We start from the raw sequence: 15,809 nt of genomic DNA, 5'->3' as shown, positions 1-15,809 counted from the left end.
AATAAGTACAATAGTCAGAAGAAGAGAAACAACAATATATCGCTGTTGGTACAGTAAGGATGTTCATAGAACCAAGTGACCAGCACTAACAATCGCTAGGTTGACCCATTCCCCGTAAACAGCAATGTATTTCCACATACAGGCTATTCGAGATAGATTAAAATATCAAAACCATATGAATGATGGCAATGAGAAAGAAAAGTAAATGATGTGAAAAATTGTTGCGAATGGGAAGCACAAAGCACTTCAACAAACACAAGAAGGCAGGCACGTGCACACTCATACACACACACACACACACACACACACACACACACACAAACACACACACACACACACACAGGCACACACACAATGCTGTCAGTGTGGGTAAACAATAGACATTGCAGAGGGAGAAGTGCGGCTGCTTAGCGTCACTCTCAGCCAATCCATTGTCGCTGTTCCTGTGAAATGGGGAGGGTCTTCAAGATACATGGGCCAACGATGTCCCACAGATGAAAGAGGAGGGGCTTCAAGATACATGGGCCAACGATGTCCCACAGATGAAAGAGGAGGGGCTTCAGGATACATGGGCCAACGATGTCCCCCAGATGAAAGAGGAGGGGCTTCAGGATTCATGGGCCAACGATGTCCCCCAGATGAAAGAGGAGGGGCTTCAGGATACATGGGCCAACGATGTCCCCCAGATGAAAGAGGAGGGGCTTCAGGATACATGGGCCAATGATGTCCCCCAGATGAAAGAGGAGGGGCTCCAAGTCGCCATGGCGTTCTTGGCCACAGTCGGCCCTGTTCTTAAGGGGGGGGGTGCATGGTCTACAATCGTTCCACTGTCTGCACTGCAGTGCCACCCCAAAATGTACAAGCGGGGGGTCAAAGGTTCACGTTGAGGGCGAGTTATGGGTTCGGGTTTCTCAAGGGTGTGTTTGTGAAACATTTTTAGAAAATTATGTTTTCACATTTGTGAAAACATATATTTATATTTGTAATATGCTCCACTCTACACATAGACTTACTCTACACACATATCGTTTGCAAGAGGTCCGTAACTAAATACTGTAACACTATTTTCAGCTTCCTAACTCAGCAATTGTTGTTTTAGTTCAAATATTTGTTGAAGGAACTGAGGCTTCCTAAACCAAGACATTTAATTTTCTATTAATGACATGAATATATGATTTCTATGCACAGTAATATGCAGGCGTAAAATGACGACATTGGTAAACGATTTATAATGTCAGACAATTTTTTTTTCTTTATTATTATCTTTTATATTGCAACTCATTGGATGCATTTTCTGGAGAACGTTGAGTTGTGATTTGAAGAAACGCAGCCTATTATATATTATATTCATAAAGATTGGGAATGTAGATCGTGAGACTGACGTTAAACGCAGTGAATCATTTTGGGAGCCATTCCTTGACACAATCTGGCCCATCTTTATTTAAGCCTACGGACACACGCACACGCACACGCACACAGACACACAGACACACAGACAGACACACACACACACACACACACACACACACAAACACACACACACACACACACACACACGCAAAATCACACACGGTATTCTTTTTATAAACGAGGCCATCTTCTGACTAAAGATAATGCAGGGAAAAACATATTTTAAATGAAACGCAAATCAGATGCGAGATGAAAGTAATACGCTGTAGGATCAAATTGATGACTTTTTTTTTTTTTACAAAAGAAAGTAGAAAATGATCCTGCGATTCAAATCGCCTGAAAACATTCACCGCAGAGAGAAAGGGGAGAATGATTCACTATTATCTTTATAATATGGCATTTCGTCCGAGATTGACAATATCCAAGTATCACCACACACACACACACACACACACACACACACACACACACACACACACACACACACACACACACACACACACACACACACACACACACACACACACCTAATAGCATCGTTTTAGACTGTGATTCACCGCCTCGCGCTCACTGCATCATATTTAAAGTCCTCCGCGGATGTTTGGCCCCCCGTCGATAGCCTATTTCTCATTTGCGGTCAATCAAATGGACGTGGTGTCGGGCCTAACCACAGCTCATTACCCTCGTCGCGGGGGCAGAGGGAGCAATTTACCCGCAGCGCTGCCGACGCAGCCTCGGCCGATGGAAATCAGCCGCGCGCGCTCCGGAACGAGGTTTTAATTATCTCCCGCGTCATCCAAGCGCTCCCCCGCCATAAGGAGCCTCGCTGTTTCCCGCCATCCTGCCTGATTTCAATATCGCAATGATTGCTTGCGTCTCATCAGAAATAAAAAATGATGGAGAGTAGCTCTATGAGGGGTTGATGTAACCCGGGTGAACGGTGATGAGAATGTCCGTGCGTGTGGTGCGTGTGCACGCTTCCTAGTGCCAACCGACCGCATGACAAATCAGCAGTGTCAGCTTCGACATCACGAAGAGATGACCTTACGATGATTATCTCTCTAAGAAGATGCACTTTCTTATTTACCGTCCCGCTGACTAGCTTCAACAAACAGTTTAATTCAAATCACAGTCTTGATCCTTTGTATTGTCAGGTTAAAGACGGCCAATCGTTAAATAGGGTGTTGAAGACTGGAGGAAAATTTTACCGCAGGTTATGTAGCAGATAGGCTAGTTCAAACTGCCTTACATCCATTCAAATTGGGTTCCTCACCAGGAACACAATTTATATATTCATGGAGGTTTGATGAAAGCCATGTCTCGAGGCTAGATCATCAATATGCAACTTTTACGCAAATTCAATGTCAATTTAAACCGCATAATTCAAAAACTTTGCCGTAAACACGTAGACTTTGGACGCGCCTGGTGCTTTGTAAACACATGTTGATCAGACTAGGGCAGGGGTCCGCAACCGTGACTCTGGACCCAACGTGGCTCTTCCCCTCTGCAGCAGCTCCAAGTAGCTTTCATTTTTTTACAATAAAATAACTCATTTTATTGTAAAAAAATGTAAAATATTTTTTTTTTTAGTTCAAGGTGATAATGTGTCACTAAAATAGCTAATTCAATTGTTTTAATATTTTTTCAATTAAAATAAACGTCACATCCTACACCCGGACATTTCATAAATTCAACAAAGTATCGGCTATTGGTTATTTAATATGTAGTATAACTAAACAGTATATAAACGTTAGATGCTGTGTTATCTTCATTTATAAACAGGGTTTATCTTTATAAAAAGGTTTTGTGACTCCCGATGAGGGTTAGAAAATGGCCAGAAATAGCTCTTGATAGTGAAGTCTGCTAACCCCTGGACTAAGGCCTCTCAGGTCAACCTGTCTGTTCCAGGTCTGTTCCAGGTCTGTTCCAGGTCTGTTCCAGGTCTGTTCCAGGTCTGTGTCGTCACAGAGGGAGACTCGGACCTTCAGCCAGAGGAGAGAATGAAACAAGATGGCGCCGAGTGGAAAGGCCGTCCTGAGTGAACGTGTGTGCCCTGAGTGGCAGACAGTTTACCGCTGGCTAGGGACCCGTGGTCGGGGGGTCACCCAAATAGCTTTAACTCGGTCTTCAAGGACCCCGTTGGGAAACAATGCACGCGGTACCGCGCTCTCAGACCATACCAGGCACTGGTATTTATTCGGTGTGCCTTTTTGTTTTCACAGCGCGCAGAATAAATGGCTCAAGTGACACGGGCCGCTGCTGCACATCGTCAACACAGCCCATAAGTCACCATTAGCCTGCGTTCATTTCCCTCCGTCGCTGCACCCCAGAACCCCTCTGCCGAGAGCACGGCTGTTTGGCTAGGCTTCCCCGTTCAGAGTTCACCTTGTCACTGCATAGCCTCCCCCTCCCACTTATGTACTTAGGTCCTGGCACTTAATGTACGCACTGATTGTATGTCATACTTAGTTATAGTACTGAGTTGTGTAGCATCTTATCCTAGCTATATTTGTTGTTTACGGGGAATGGTTCAACCTAGCGATTGTTAGTGCTGGTCACTTGGTTCTATGAACATCCTTACTGTACCAACAGCGATATATTGTTGTTTCTCTTCTTCTGACTATTGTACTTATTGTAAGTCGCTCTGGATAAATGCCCTAAATGTCCACCCTATAGTCGGGGCCTAGAGTCGGGGCCTAGAGTCGGGGCCTAGAGTCGGGGCCTATAGTCGGGCCTAGAGTCGGGGCCTAGAGTCGGGTCCTATAGTCGGGGCCTAGAGTCGGAGCCTACAGTCGGAGCCTATAGTCAGGGCCTAGAGTCGGGGCTATTGGGCTTCCAGAAACAAACCGGGGCTGCGTACAGACGCCAGGCCTATGGGGGCTCCATTGAAACCATGTAAGGCCTCTTCCAGGGTTGCATTTTAATGGGTACCGGATTTAAAAGATGGGGGTTCTCTTCTGTCTGTGTGGTTACAAACAAGCCCCCCAGTAGGACGCCCCAGTCCACATGAATGGGGTCCAGTCCCGTCACAGAAGTGCAACAGCATGCTGAAGCCACAAGTCTTTGGACTCTGGGTCTGTGTGATATCATATAGCCATTCTTTTGTGTGTGTGTGTGTGTGTGGGGGGGGGGAGTGTACTCATTCCATTCAGATGTAAAGAAAGTAGTTAAACAGAAAGGTCCGAGCTTGTTTGATGGTGTTAACACTGATGCAGGCAAATGCAGGCCAAATCAGCAGGAAATAGACCTACCATAAAGCTTTGTGATATAATGATCATATTAAAGACATTTGACTTATCCCTAATTGAGTATTACTAATAAATATTTTTCCTTCTGTTATCAAATCCCACCAAATTATTTTTCCCAAGAAGAAATAAGTTGCAGGAGTGCGGTAGGCAGAGTCAACTATACATTTAAAACGTACCCGTCAGCCATCAAGCCTCCTTATGCCAACCTTCTGACAAACCTTTGCGACTACAATCCATCCGTTGAACGTAACCTGTTAATAATTTGGACTGTTGAAATGGAGAATTGTAGCAAAGCTTATAGCTAAGCCATCACTTATTGTGCATTACAAAATCTATATTTCAAAAAGCATTTAGTGTAGTACTCCAATAAAACTAGCCCTTTTCACATTGCAAAGCCAATATAAACTTGAGTACTAAAATGTCAGCCTATCAGGGGCAAACACATTTTTCCAATTTAATAACTCATGGCGAGAATTGAGCAGGTTTTATGAATATGCAGGTTTTGCCAAGAATAGACAGAAATTCCCGTTGGGATGCCGTCATGGTAGGACCCAGCAGAATGGACGACCCCATTTCCCAGAGGCCTGTCCATGCAGGTCCCGATGTCCCGCCTCCACCCCCGCATGCGGCCTGACCTACACTACCACTCAAAAGTTTGTGGTCACTTAAAATTGTCCTTATTTTTTAAAGAGCAGCACCGTTTGTTTCAATGAAGATAACATTAAATTAATCCGAAATAAAGTCTAGATATTGTTAATGTTGTCAATGACTATTCTAGCTGGAAACGGCAGATTATTAATGTTATATCTACATAGGTGTACAGAGGCCTGTGTTTTGATACGTTGTACAGCGGAATCATGTTAAAAGGCTAATTGATGACTAAACGTCCACCTCTGCCACCAATAATAAGAGATAATATTACTAGTGCCCTCCGACTTAGGCCCTCCATATTACGTTTACCACTCGGGTGCTGGCGTCATGTGAAACAGGTAAGGGGGGGGGGGGTTGAGAAGCCCCGGGTGGCTCGTTAAGTGGCTGGTGCTCGGAGCAAGGCTGCAAAGGGAAGCCCGGGGAGCCGCATATGCAGTCAGTGGCTTCCAGGAGACCTCGGCATAGTTCAGTTTCCTTACACGCTCATGAAATACAAATCCCACTCAATGAAATGCGTGAACGACCATACCATTACTTTTATTGTATATTTATATAGATTCGGCTACAAGAATTACAAAAAAAAAAAAGAACCAAAAATTAAATGAATAGGTAACTGTGATCCATAAGGTGCAGACCGCAAACCACCACAGCACGGTATTACAGTATATGAGGGAGGAGTTCCAGTTGAATTCAATTCAACGTCCTTTAAAATCTTCGCACAGCAGGTAATGGACCATTGTCCCCCCCCCCCCCCCCCCCCCCCCCCCCCCCCCCCATCCCATGCAACACCATACTGGTAGAAAGCACGTCATTCCGTTGTAATCTGCTGGTGTTTCACTGCTTGGTGAAGCCTAGTTTCTGTGGTGTTTAGTGTGGATTAGCCCTTCCTTTACCAATACAGAAAAGGGAGGCGGCTCCAATACCTTACGTCTGTGTGTGTGTGTGTGTGTGTGTGTGTGTGTGTGTGTGTGTGTGTGTGTGTGTGTGTGTGTGTGTGTGTGTGTGTGTGTGTGTGTGTGTGTGTGTGTGTGTGTGTGTGTGTGTGTGTGAGAGAGTCTTCAGTGTATTAATCACATGCCCGTTTAATTCTTCTCTTGTGGCAGTCTTTGTTCTCCTTTGAACAGAGTTGTATTTCACCAGCAACTGAAACAGCAGCAAAGTGAAACAAGCAAGTCCTCCTAACCAAAAGCTGTGTGCGCACATCAAATAAATACACACACACACAAACACCTTCAGTCTCTCTTCCCTCTGTTCTCCGTTTCACTCCAACATGAGGTAAAGTTTGGCGCCCAAGTGCAATGCTCCATTGTGCTACATGAAGAAACAGACAAATATCGAAAAACAACAAAACAGATATCCCACCACATTACCAATAAGAGTATTATCCTGCTGGTGACGCACAAACAAAACAAAAACATCTCCACTTCATCACTCCCTTAACAAAACCAAACAAATAAAATAATTGACCGCCTGCATGACATCCACTTGCCACTTAACTAAACCACCTACATAACAATGAGGTTGTACAATATTCATGCCACCAATTATAATTTCGTTTTGTAACACGTCACACACAAAATAAGAAAGATACCAGTGTGGCACTCCACTTACAGTTTTTCCTTGTATCGTTTTTCTTTTCCAGGATCAACAAATGTTCCGTGTGCCTTTGTGATTGAGTGACGAAAACAGGACCACTGTGGGTAACATGTAGGCTGTTGGATGTAGCTTGCTCTGATGTTAAAAGGATCACAATGATTCAACGGTAGGCCTACTCTCTCGGGGGTGGGGGACGACGACAAGTGGTTTGGACTCTCGCTTCAGAAATAATGACCGATCGCACTCTGTTTACTGGTAATACTACAATTAAAGAGTTGAGTGAAGAAAAAAATGTAGGTCACATCCGTACTTTTTTCTTCTCTACTTTAGTTCACATTCTCATATAATTGAAGGTTACTATTTTGAAGCATAACTCCCAGCTCACTATTTACATGGCTATTTACAATGCCTATAGAAGCTAAACCCAGAACAAAGACATGTATGGCACTCCAAGGCGAGTCTTTGCATCCCTACATCCCGTAGAACTAAGCTGTATGCGCGGCCAGCACTGTTCAATAGACACGGTCTCGTTACGGTCAGAAGGCACTGGATAATGTGTTCTGGGGAGTTGGTGGTTTCTCAATGCTGTCTACCTTTTTTGTTCTGTGGGAATGTCGACTCAAGAGTGCAATTTGTTGTCTACAAACACACACATGTACGCTTTTCAAGGTACAGGTATCACAGTAAAGACTACAGTATGTGTCCCTGCCATAAGCATTTGTTAAAAGGGCAGTACTAATCAGGAATACATATCATACTTTTAAAAAATATTTCTTATCTGTATATTGAGGTAGAAGCACATAAGGTGTTATGTTTAGATGTTCAAATAGAGTTTAGGTAGCCATGCTAACAACAGTACTTTGCAAGAGTGCCATTCACAGAGGTTTAGTTAACACTTACTTTTTCTTGTCAGTTGAGAGTGTACGACATTTCCTGAAATAATTGCAATTCGTGCTACAGAGTGCAATCAGATTACCTCCATGAGCATTTAAGAGAGCCTACCCACAAAATAAATGTATTCATGAAAAGCGATCCCTCCCGCCCAAAATAAAATAATAATGTGTAGATAAACACTAAAGTCACGCCCAAGGGACATCACGATCCATGGTACAGCAGACATTGCAAGAGCCTTTTCTAATTGGCTGAAATGATGCTTGGTGATGTCACCTGCCACAGGCTGTAATCAGAGCAGAACATAGCCATTGCATAACATATGTTTGGTGATGTCCATGTGATTTAAGCGTTTGGCGACTAATTAAATCCATGATTAGGAAATGAGGGGATACAATTGTTGGGCTTTTGTGCAGAAAACACACTCCCTCCACGCTCAAAACGTCTCGTTTCAGCTTTGCATCAGGTAGGGGAGTTTGACAATACACCTCTCCCCTAGAGCGCCTTATAGGATAGGACAACCACACCCAAAAGATTCGAAAAATGAAACATAACCAAATAAAAATAGGTCAAACAAAGAGGTATTTAGTTACAGTGCAAAAAAAGTGAGAGTTCAAGCTCAATACAAAAACGATAGCACCAAACAAGGAAAAAATATATAGAAAATGCATGCAATTAATTGAGGTATTTGAATGAGAAGGGGCTGATCGTAAAAAACAACAAAAAAAATAACACATTGAGGCAAAAGCAAACAAAACCTGAAGTGAAAAAAGCGAGGATAAGCTGCTGGCCTGCCTAATCCTTGGGAGTGACTTCAATCTAACAGTCACATCTGCAAAAAGCTTTGGTAAATGAGGGATGCACGGACCACTGGATGTGTTGATATTGAAACGGCCCATTTCCGGAGAAACATTCCTTCGAAAAGTGTCTGCCTGTTCCTTACACAAGCATCCGATCTTTGAGGAAACGTCTGCAGCATATTGTACGGCTGATATGTCTTTCTCTTAGAATGCCTGTTGAATATTATTTTTGTGGAAAGCAATTTCTTGGTTCGACGTCATTATTAAAGTCATTGGTCGAGCTAAAGATGAACAATGTAATTTTAAATCACTGCGTATCAAAAAGGGTTTGGGCAAAGTCAGGCTGCCAACATTGTGTTTCTTCATGGCCCCCTCTGGCACAATCACCATTAATTAAACGTTTATTACATATAAGCAGTCCAGTTGTTAGGGTCAACACATACACGTTTCAACGACATGCAAACCCAAGGTTAAAATCTATTTTAAATTACAGTAACTGGGAATGTTTGAAATTCCTATCATTTTTGCAGGATATGGTAGGCCTTAAAAACGATGGCAAACTATATTATAAAAATGTAGTTTTCATTTACTTATTTATTTTTATATAGACTTTGCTACGCAAATTCCTTTTCTCAGGTCTCAAAATAACAGACCCTAATGAAATAAGTGCAAAACTGATTTAAAATACAATTTTGAGGCAGTAGCGCAACAGAGGCGTGGACAGACTCTGTCCGAGGCCTCCGATGGCCGAGGGCAACCTTTTGTTTTCCAAACCGCTTAATAAACTGGCACGAGGGCACAGACCGAGGAGTATAGCGTTACTCCTGCCCTACCCACCTGCAGGACTTTTGATTCCCACCTCTGATCTAAACTATGCACACACCAACACCACACAACAAGCCTAACACGCCTCGCTTCACGTTAAAACAAACTGAATAATGAGCAGACCGGGCGCCTCGAACCCTCTCGTTCTCCTTGCAACGCCTTGCTTAACATCGATAAAGCACTCCTGTGGTTACACAAAGCAGAGAAGGAAAGGAAAGGAAAGATTGTGTTTGCGCAAAATATGAAAACAAAAAAATTAAACCAAACAGCCAAGGTGAAATCCGTCGCGAGACCAATTCGATTGTTGCGTTGCGGCCCCCCCAGTGTTCCCCGGGCCGCTGTGGCCGTGCCGTTGAGGGGGAGGCAAAGGTCACAGGGCAGAGGTCAGCGCGGGGCTCGTGTCTCTGCCTCTCGTTAGCTTAGGGCGCTAGCTCCCTGGCGGCGGGGAGCAGGCGTTCAGCTGGCTTGCGCCTGAGGTTGATTGGCTTTGAGGCTGCGGAGGGCCCGGCGCGCGGCCGCCGACTTGGCGATGCGGTAGCTGCGGCCCACGCCCTTGAACTTGCCCTTGCCCACCACCTCCACCGTCACGCGCACCTTGCCGTCGTACGTCCGCTCCGCAGGGCTGGGGACGAAGGGCGAGGGCGGGGTCACAAATGCGAATCGGAGTAAAAGTGTCCTCCGTCAATATCGTTTACGTAGATACTTAAACACTGCACTGAATTTTCTACTTTCATTTCATTTCTTTACTGTATTGTGTCGGTATGTGTGTACTCTTGAGAGACTTTTGCAAATTTGTACTAATCATTCAGATATGATGAATGATGTGGAAATGTTTGACACTACAAACCAATAAAAAATTAATTACAAAAAAAACACTGCACTGAAAGTACTTAACGTGTGACGGTAACATTGAAATGTGTATACAAACTGTTAAATTAAATATGTCAATGGATACAGTTTCTCATCATCTCGACAATTCATGAAGTCTTCAAGAAGAAACAACACCCGCTGTGCATATGACCCGATGTCGCTCACTAACGGGGTTGAACAAAGACAAGCAGTGATGTGTCGAAGAGCGACGTTGTGCCGGTCCTCACCTGAACTTGGCGGTTTCCGGCTCCATCTCCAGCAGCTCCCTCACCGGGGAGCGCGGCACGTTGGCAGAGAATTTTTCTGAAGGAGGCAGAGAGGGTTTCAGAGCAGTGGTCAGAGGGGGGCGACAGGGGAATCAAAGAACAAGATAGGAAACACTGAAGAACAAGCCTCCCCCCAATGCAGCAAAATACATAGAATGTTTCCAATCACTTGAACTTCTAGACAGTCAATGAATGAGAAAGGCCCCCGGCCCCCAGTCGCGGCGCCTCACCTATAAGTGGCCTCATCATTGGATAATACACTTGCCACACCGTCTCCAACGACATCCTGCTGTCCATGTAGATTGCCCCTGCGAGCGACTCGAAGATGTCCCCCATGGCCTTGGGGACCTCCAGGTCCTCCTCCTTCTCTTCTGCCTCCTCTGAGCGCCGCAGCTGAGGAAAGAGAGACAGGGGGTCTGTGTGAGGTGGCTTCACGTGCGCGCACATAGTGTTGCAAAAAGAAAAGAAGAAGTAAAAAAAGGCAAGGGCAGAGCTTTCCTGAAAGGGTTGTAAAGTTGACCCGTGGTGGAGGGAAAAATAAAGACCTCCAAAAAAAGAAAGAATAGACAGGAACGTAATAGTGTTCAACTCTATTCCCCCGTGTCTCGGGCAGGAACGACAGGGGACTGGAAGTCGCTGAGCGGGCGATTCCCACCAAACATACGTCGGGGGCACAGGGGCGGGAGAACTTTCACACCGCACCGCGTTTCATTTGTCTCCCGGCCCTCGACTCGTGTTTCCTCTTTCTCCTTTGTGTGCTATGGGTTTATGTGTCCTTGTTTATGCCCCCAAGTAACAAAACAACATCCCTCCGCCAGCAGCATGGGAAGAGATTTAGTGCCAAGATAGCCATTTACTGACAAATTCAGTCCAAATGCATCCCTCGCTTCAGTGATAATATCGCTCGAATGTGAAACACATTCACAGACACTGGCGTCCTCTGTGCCGGTAGATTTTCTAGGAAAATATGTTATTTATTTTTTTTGGTGAACAACTTTAACAAAGATGGGCACGATTACATTTTCTGAGATGAGGAGGTTTGTGGCTCAGTGCTGACGTACGCATTGAGATCTAGAAGCGATGAGACGCATGCGGTGTATACGTAGGTGTGTGTGCGTGCATGTGTACGCGTGCACGTGTGTGTGTGCACATGCGCGCCCACCCACCTCGGAGTCCATGCCCTGCATCTCGTTCTTCTCCAGCTGGAACTGCACAAAGTCGTCGATGACGTGGAAGAGCTCGGGCGAGATGGCCTTGAAGTACTTGTGGTAGTCGTACTTGACGGCCAGCGAGGCGAAGATGGTGTTGTTGACCAGCGCCGAGCGCAGGTCCGTCAGCACGCCGGGCGAGTGCTGCCGCGGGTCCTCGTAGAGGTGCTTGGTGATGAGGTAGTCGAGGATGGCGTCGCCCAGGAACTCCAGCCGCTGGTAGCAGTCTGGTGGGAGAGGGCGGGGGTCAGTAGGGTGGGAGGCGGGAGACTCAGGAGGTGGAGCGGGTCGGCTGGTAACCAGAAGGTCGCCGGTTCGATCCCCGGCTCCTCCTAGCTGAGCGTCGAGGTGTCCCTGAGCAGGGCAGCTCACCCTGACTGCTCCGGACCAGCTGGCTGTGGCCGTGCATGGCTGACTCCGCCATTGGTGTGTGAATGGTTGAATGTTAGGAAATATTGTAATGCACTTTGACTGGCAACTGGTTAGAAAAGCGCTGCATAAATGCAGTCCATTTACCATTTATTTGGAGGAATATTATTAGCAATATTGGGAGGAAAGGTCATTGGGGAAGGGGGGGGGGCGAGGGGCCTCCTGACCAATCACATCATACTCACTGCGTTTACATGCGGGTGGTTTTCCTCAATATTGGAATGGGGCATTTTAAGAGAATAAAAACCGTTAGCCACTGTAGTGTGAAGACCAACGCACACTAGGGCTTTGACTCCGAACTTCGTTATTCGAATATATTTCGAATCTTAGGCAGCCCTTAATATTCGAACCCGTTATGGGCATTATTTTTTGTAAATGTCTTCGCTTGAACGTTGTTTTCAATTCAGATTCCGAGGCTTTTTCACGCCTGGTGAAGTTGTGAATCGCGAGCTCATTAGCAAGGCTATTATTGGTCATCTGGGCTCCTGTAGGTGGCGAACTAGGCCGTGGTCAAGGAAAGTGGATTTTTTGCCTGATTCACGCCTTTCTTAACACTCCGCAAGTAGTCCATGATAGTCGGATGCATGATAGGAATACAACTATTACGGTTAGAAATCTAATCGGATCAGAAGTGTCACTAGCCGCGTTGACATGGACCCTCCTGATCCGTTATACACAATAACTCCATATTTCACTTCTCCCGTCTTTTTTCTCCACAAGCCGATGACTGTCGGCAAGCGCTTCCGAACCTTTCGCCATCTCTCAGTTTGTTACTGGGCCGTTAATGGCTGGTAGGATGGGTTTTTGTTTTTAGGCCTACCTTTATTTATTTTGTCTTTTCAGTTTAGCCTGACTGGCTTATTTTACATTATTTTTGACGCCTTATTTATCTTCATTATGACGAAACCGAATGCATTCAGTTTGTGTCTGACTTTTAATAAGAAAAAAGGTTCTGAAAACATCATTGCTTGCCTATTGACGTTGACTGATACACTGCCCTCTGGTGGACAAAACATATACAACTTAAGTTTTATACCATATAGTAGGGCCCTATGAAATACGTTTTATTTTTTTCCAAATTCCGTTTTATTTTTTTCCAAATTCCGTTTTTTCTGTTTTAATTTTCATAAATTCCGTTTTGACACTTAAAGCTATTAAAATCATCAGAACGAGTGTCAAATAAGTGCGAACGAATAAAATGTAATCAGATAGAAGACTACATTTATTAAAACATCACAACATTGCACTGTTTTTAGTGCTTCAAATAGAAACATGACATAAATATTAAAGCGCTTATAAACTCTTTTTATATAAACTCAAATTGTTGTTTGAAGGGTCGTGCCCTGGCTACGGCGTTCATTGTTTTTTATATGGATTTTGGACTTCAAGTGGTCATCGCACGTATCTTTGCATTTCCAATCTATAGTATGTTGACATATTCTACAAAACAGCTGATCACCTGAGTGATAGAAGTGTTTTGGATATTGTTCGGCTCTGAATTTGGGGTTAGAACCGAATTATGGGCGCTTCAAGTTCATCTACTGCTTCTTGTTAGGAGCGGGACCTATTGTTTGCGTGGAGGACCGGGGAATTTTTTTAACATTGTTGTGGGAGTGTCTGCTAAACATTCAGTGACGTTAATATCACCTGTGTTGTTTCCCTTTTCCCTCGAAACTGAATTTCACCAAAATAATGGCGAATTCCGCTGCAGTCCAATGCATATTGTAAAATGTGATGTGTGATGTGCCTTGTCCCTGTTACATGTTATATGTGCTGAAGAACAGGAACCTGCTGGAAATCAGTTATTTTACTAAGACAGGCCCGTTTTAAATTGTAACTTTGTTACTTTTAATACCTTCCTGATTACTAAAAGAAAAAAAAAAGAAAAAATTATCAGTAGATTCCGTTATTATTGTCAGATTCCGTGATTCCGTCCGCGTTTTCATTATCGCGGAATTCATAGGGCCCTAATATAGGTCTTACTGAAGGCATTTAATGGTCAAAATATTATTAATAAATATTCGAAATATATTCGAATATTAATATAAACAAACAAACTTCGTGGTGCGTGGCTCAGAGCACTGACCAGTGACGGTGTTGTAGTGGTAGGAGGCGTGGCTCAGAGCACTGACCAGTGACGGTGTTGTAACGGTAGGAGGCATGGCTCAGAGCACTGACCAGTGACGGTGTTGTAGTGGTAGGAGGCGTGGCTCAGAGCACTGACCAGTGACGGTGTTGTAACGGTAGGAGGCGTGGCTCAGAGCACTGACCAGTGACGGTGTTGTAACGGTAGGAGGCGTGGCTCAGAGCACTGACCAGTGACGGTGTTGTAGCGGTAGGAGGCGGGGCTCAGAGGACTGACCAGTGACGGTGTTGTAACTAGGGATGTCCCGATCCGATATTTGGATCGGATCGGCCGCCGATATTAGCAAAAAAATGCATATCAATATCGGATCGGACTGCACAGGAAAATCCCGATCCGGACTCCCGATCCAGTTTGTTTTCAAAACTCCGGTCCGTGTTTTCGAGCGCACCAATGTAGGTAATCCATTCCAGTTTTTTTCAGCTTTTCCCCCCAAATCCGGTCCGCGTTGTTCAGCACACCTAGCGCACACTGTGTGTGTGGTAATTTGACTATTTTCTACTCAGGTTTTGTGTGTGTTGCTTTTATATATAATGTTATATTGTTTACAATATTGTTTACACTCTTGTTGTTCAAGAACAGAGCACTGATGCCAATTCAGTGTGTGTTTGGTAATTTGACTATTTATTATTTTGTCTATTTTGTGTTTATTTAACCCTGAATAAACAGGTCAGCTTCTCATTACCAACTATTGTGGATTATTCAAACTAACCTAATTAAGTTGGCTAGTTGTTCTTAAGAGTAAAACCCTTTTCAACATGAGTAGTACAACAAAATAAGTAAATATCTTTAATCTTTAATACATGCTTGGATCGGCCGGTATCGGTATCGGCTGATGCTAAAAGCTACAATATCGGTATCGGATCGGAAGTGCAAAAAGCTGGATCGGGACATCCCTAGTTGTAACGGTAGGAGGCGTGGCTCAGAGCACTGACCAGTGACGGTGTTGTAACGGTAGGAGGCGTGGCTCAGAGCACTGACCAGTGACGGTGTTGTAACGGTAGGAGGCGTGGCTCAGAGCACTGACCAGTGACGGTGTTGTAGTGGTAGGAGGCGGGGCTCAGAGCACTGACCAGTGACGGTGTTGTAGCGGTAGGAGGCGGGACTCAGAGCACTGACCAGTGACGGTGTTGTAGTGGTAGGAGGCGTGGGTGAAGGCCTGCAGCAGGTAGGCCTTGTTCTGGAAGGTGTAGTTGATCTTGGCCTCAAAGTTCTCGAAGCCGGAGATGAGGTGGTTGAGGGTGCGCTCGGCATCGGGGTGGTCCAGCATGGAGCGCGGGGGGATCTTCAGCCAGCCGTAGCCCAGGTCAGGAGCCACCGCCACGGCCTCTGTCCGCCGGCCCACCGGTAACACCTGAGGGTGGGGGACAGGACACAACATCCAGGACGTTTTTAAAGAGCCCCGGGACAACAGGGCTGATAATGATAATAATTAAGGCTGTCAAATTAACGCGTTCATTTTGATTAATTAA

The 15,809-nt window shown here is 45.0% G+C and overlaps 1 protein-coding gene across 1 annotated transcript in view; it reads right to left on the bottom strand.

Annotated features, from left to right (window-relative positions):
• Positions 1–5,823: 5,823 nt before the first annotated feature.
• Positions 5,824–15,809, bottom strand: part of dicer1 (dicer 1, ribonuclease type III) — a 28,239-nt gene continuing 18,253 nt past the window's right edge. Inside the window, exons 23-27 of the mRNA XM_030355817.1 lie at positions 15,457–15,691; positions 11,724–11,992; positions 10,788–10,950; positions 10,519–10,594; positions 5,824–10,043 (exon numbers count right to left, since the gene is read on the bottom strand). Coding sequence (XP_030211677.1) covers positions 9,878–10,043; positions 10,519–10,594; positions 10,788–10,950; positions 11,724–11,992; positions 15,457–15,691 — 909 coding nt within the window. The 3' untranslated portion in view covers positions 5,824–9,877. The remainder of the gene's footprint in view (positions 10,044–10,518; positions 10,595–10,787; positions 10,951–11,723; positions 11,993–15,456; positions 15,692–15,809) is intronic.

Source organism: Gadus morhua, chromosome 5, assembly GCF_902167405.1.
Source record: "Gadus morhua chromosome 5, gadMor3.0, whole genome shotgun sequence".
Classification (NCBI taxonomy): Eukaryota; Metazoa; Chordata; class Actinopteri; order Gadiformes; family Gadidae; genus Gadus; species Gadus morhua.
This window is presented reverse-complemented; position numbering and strand designations above follow the sequence as displayed.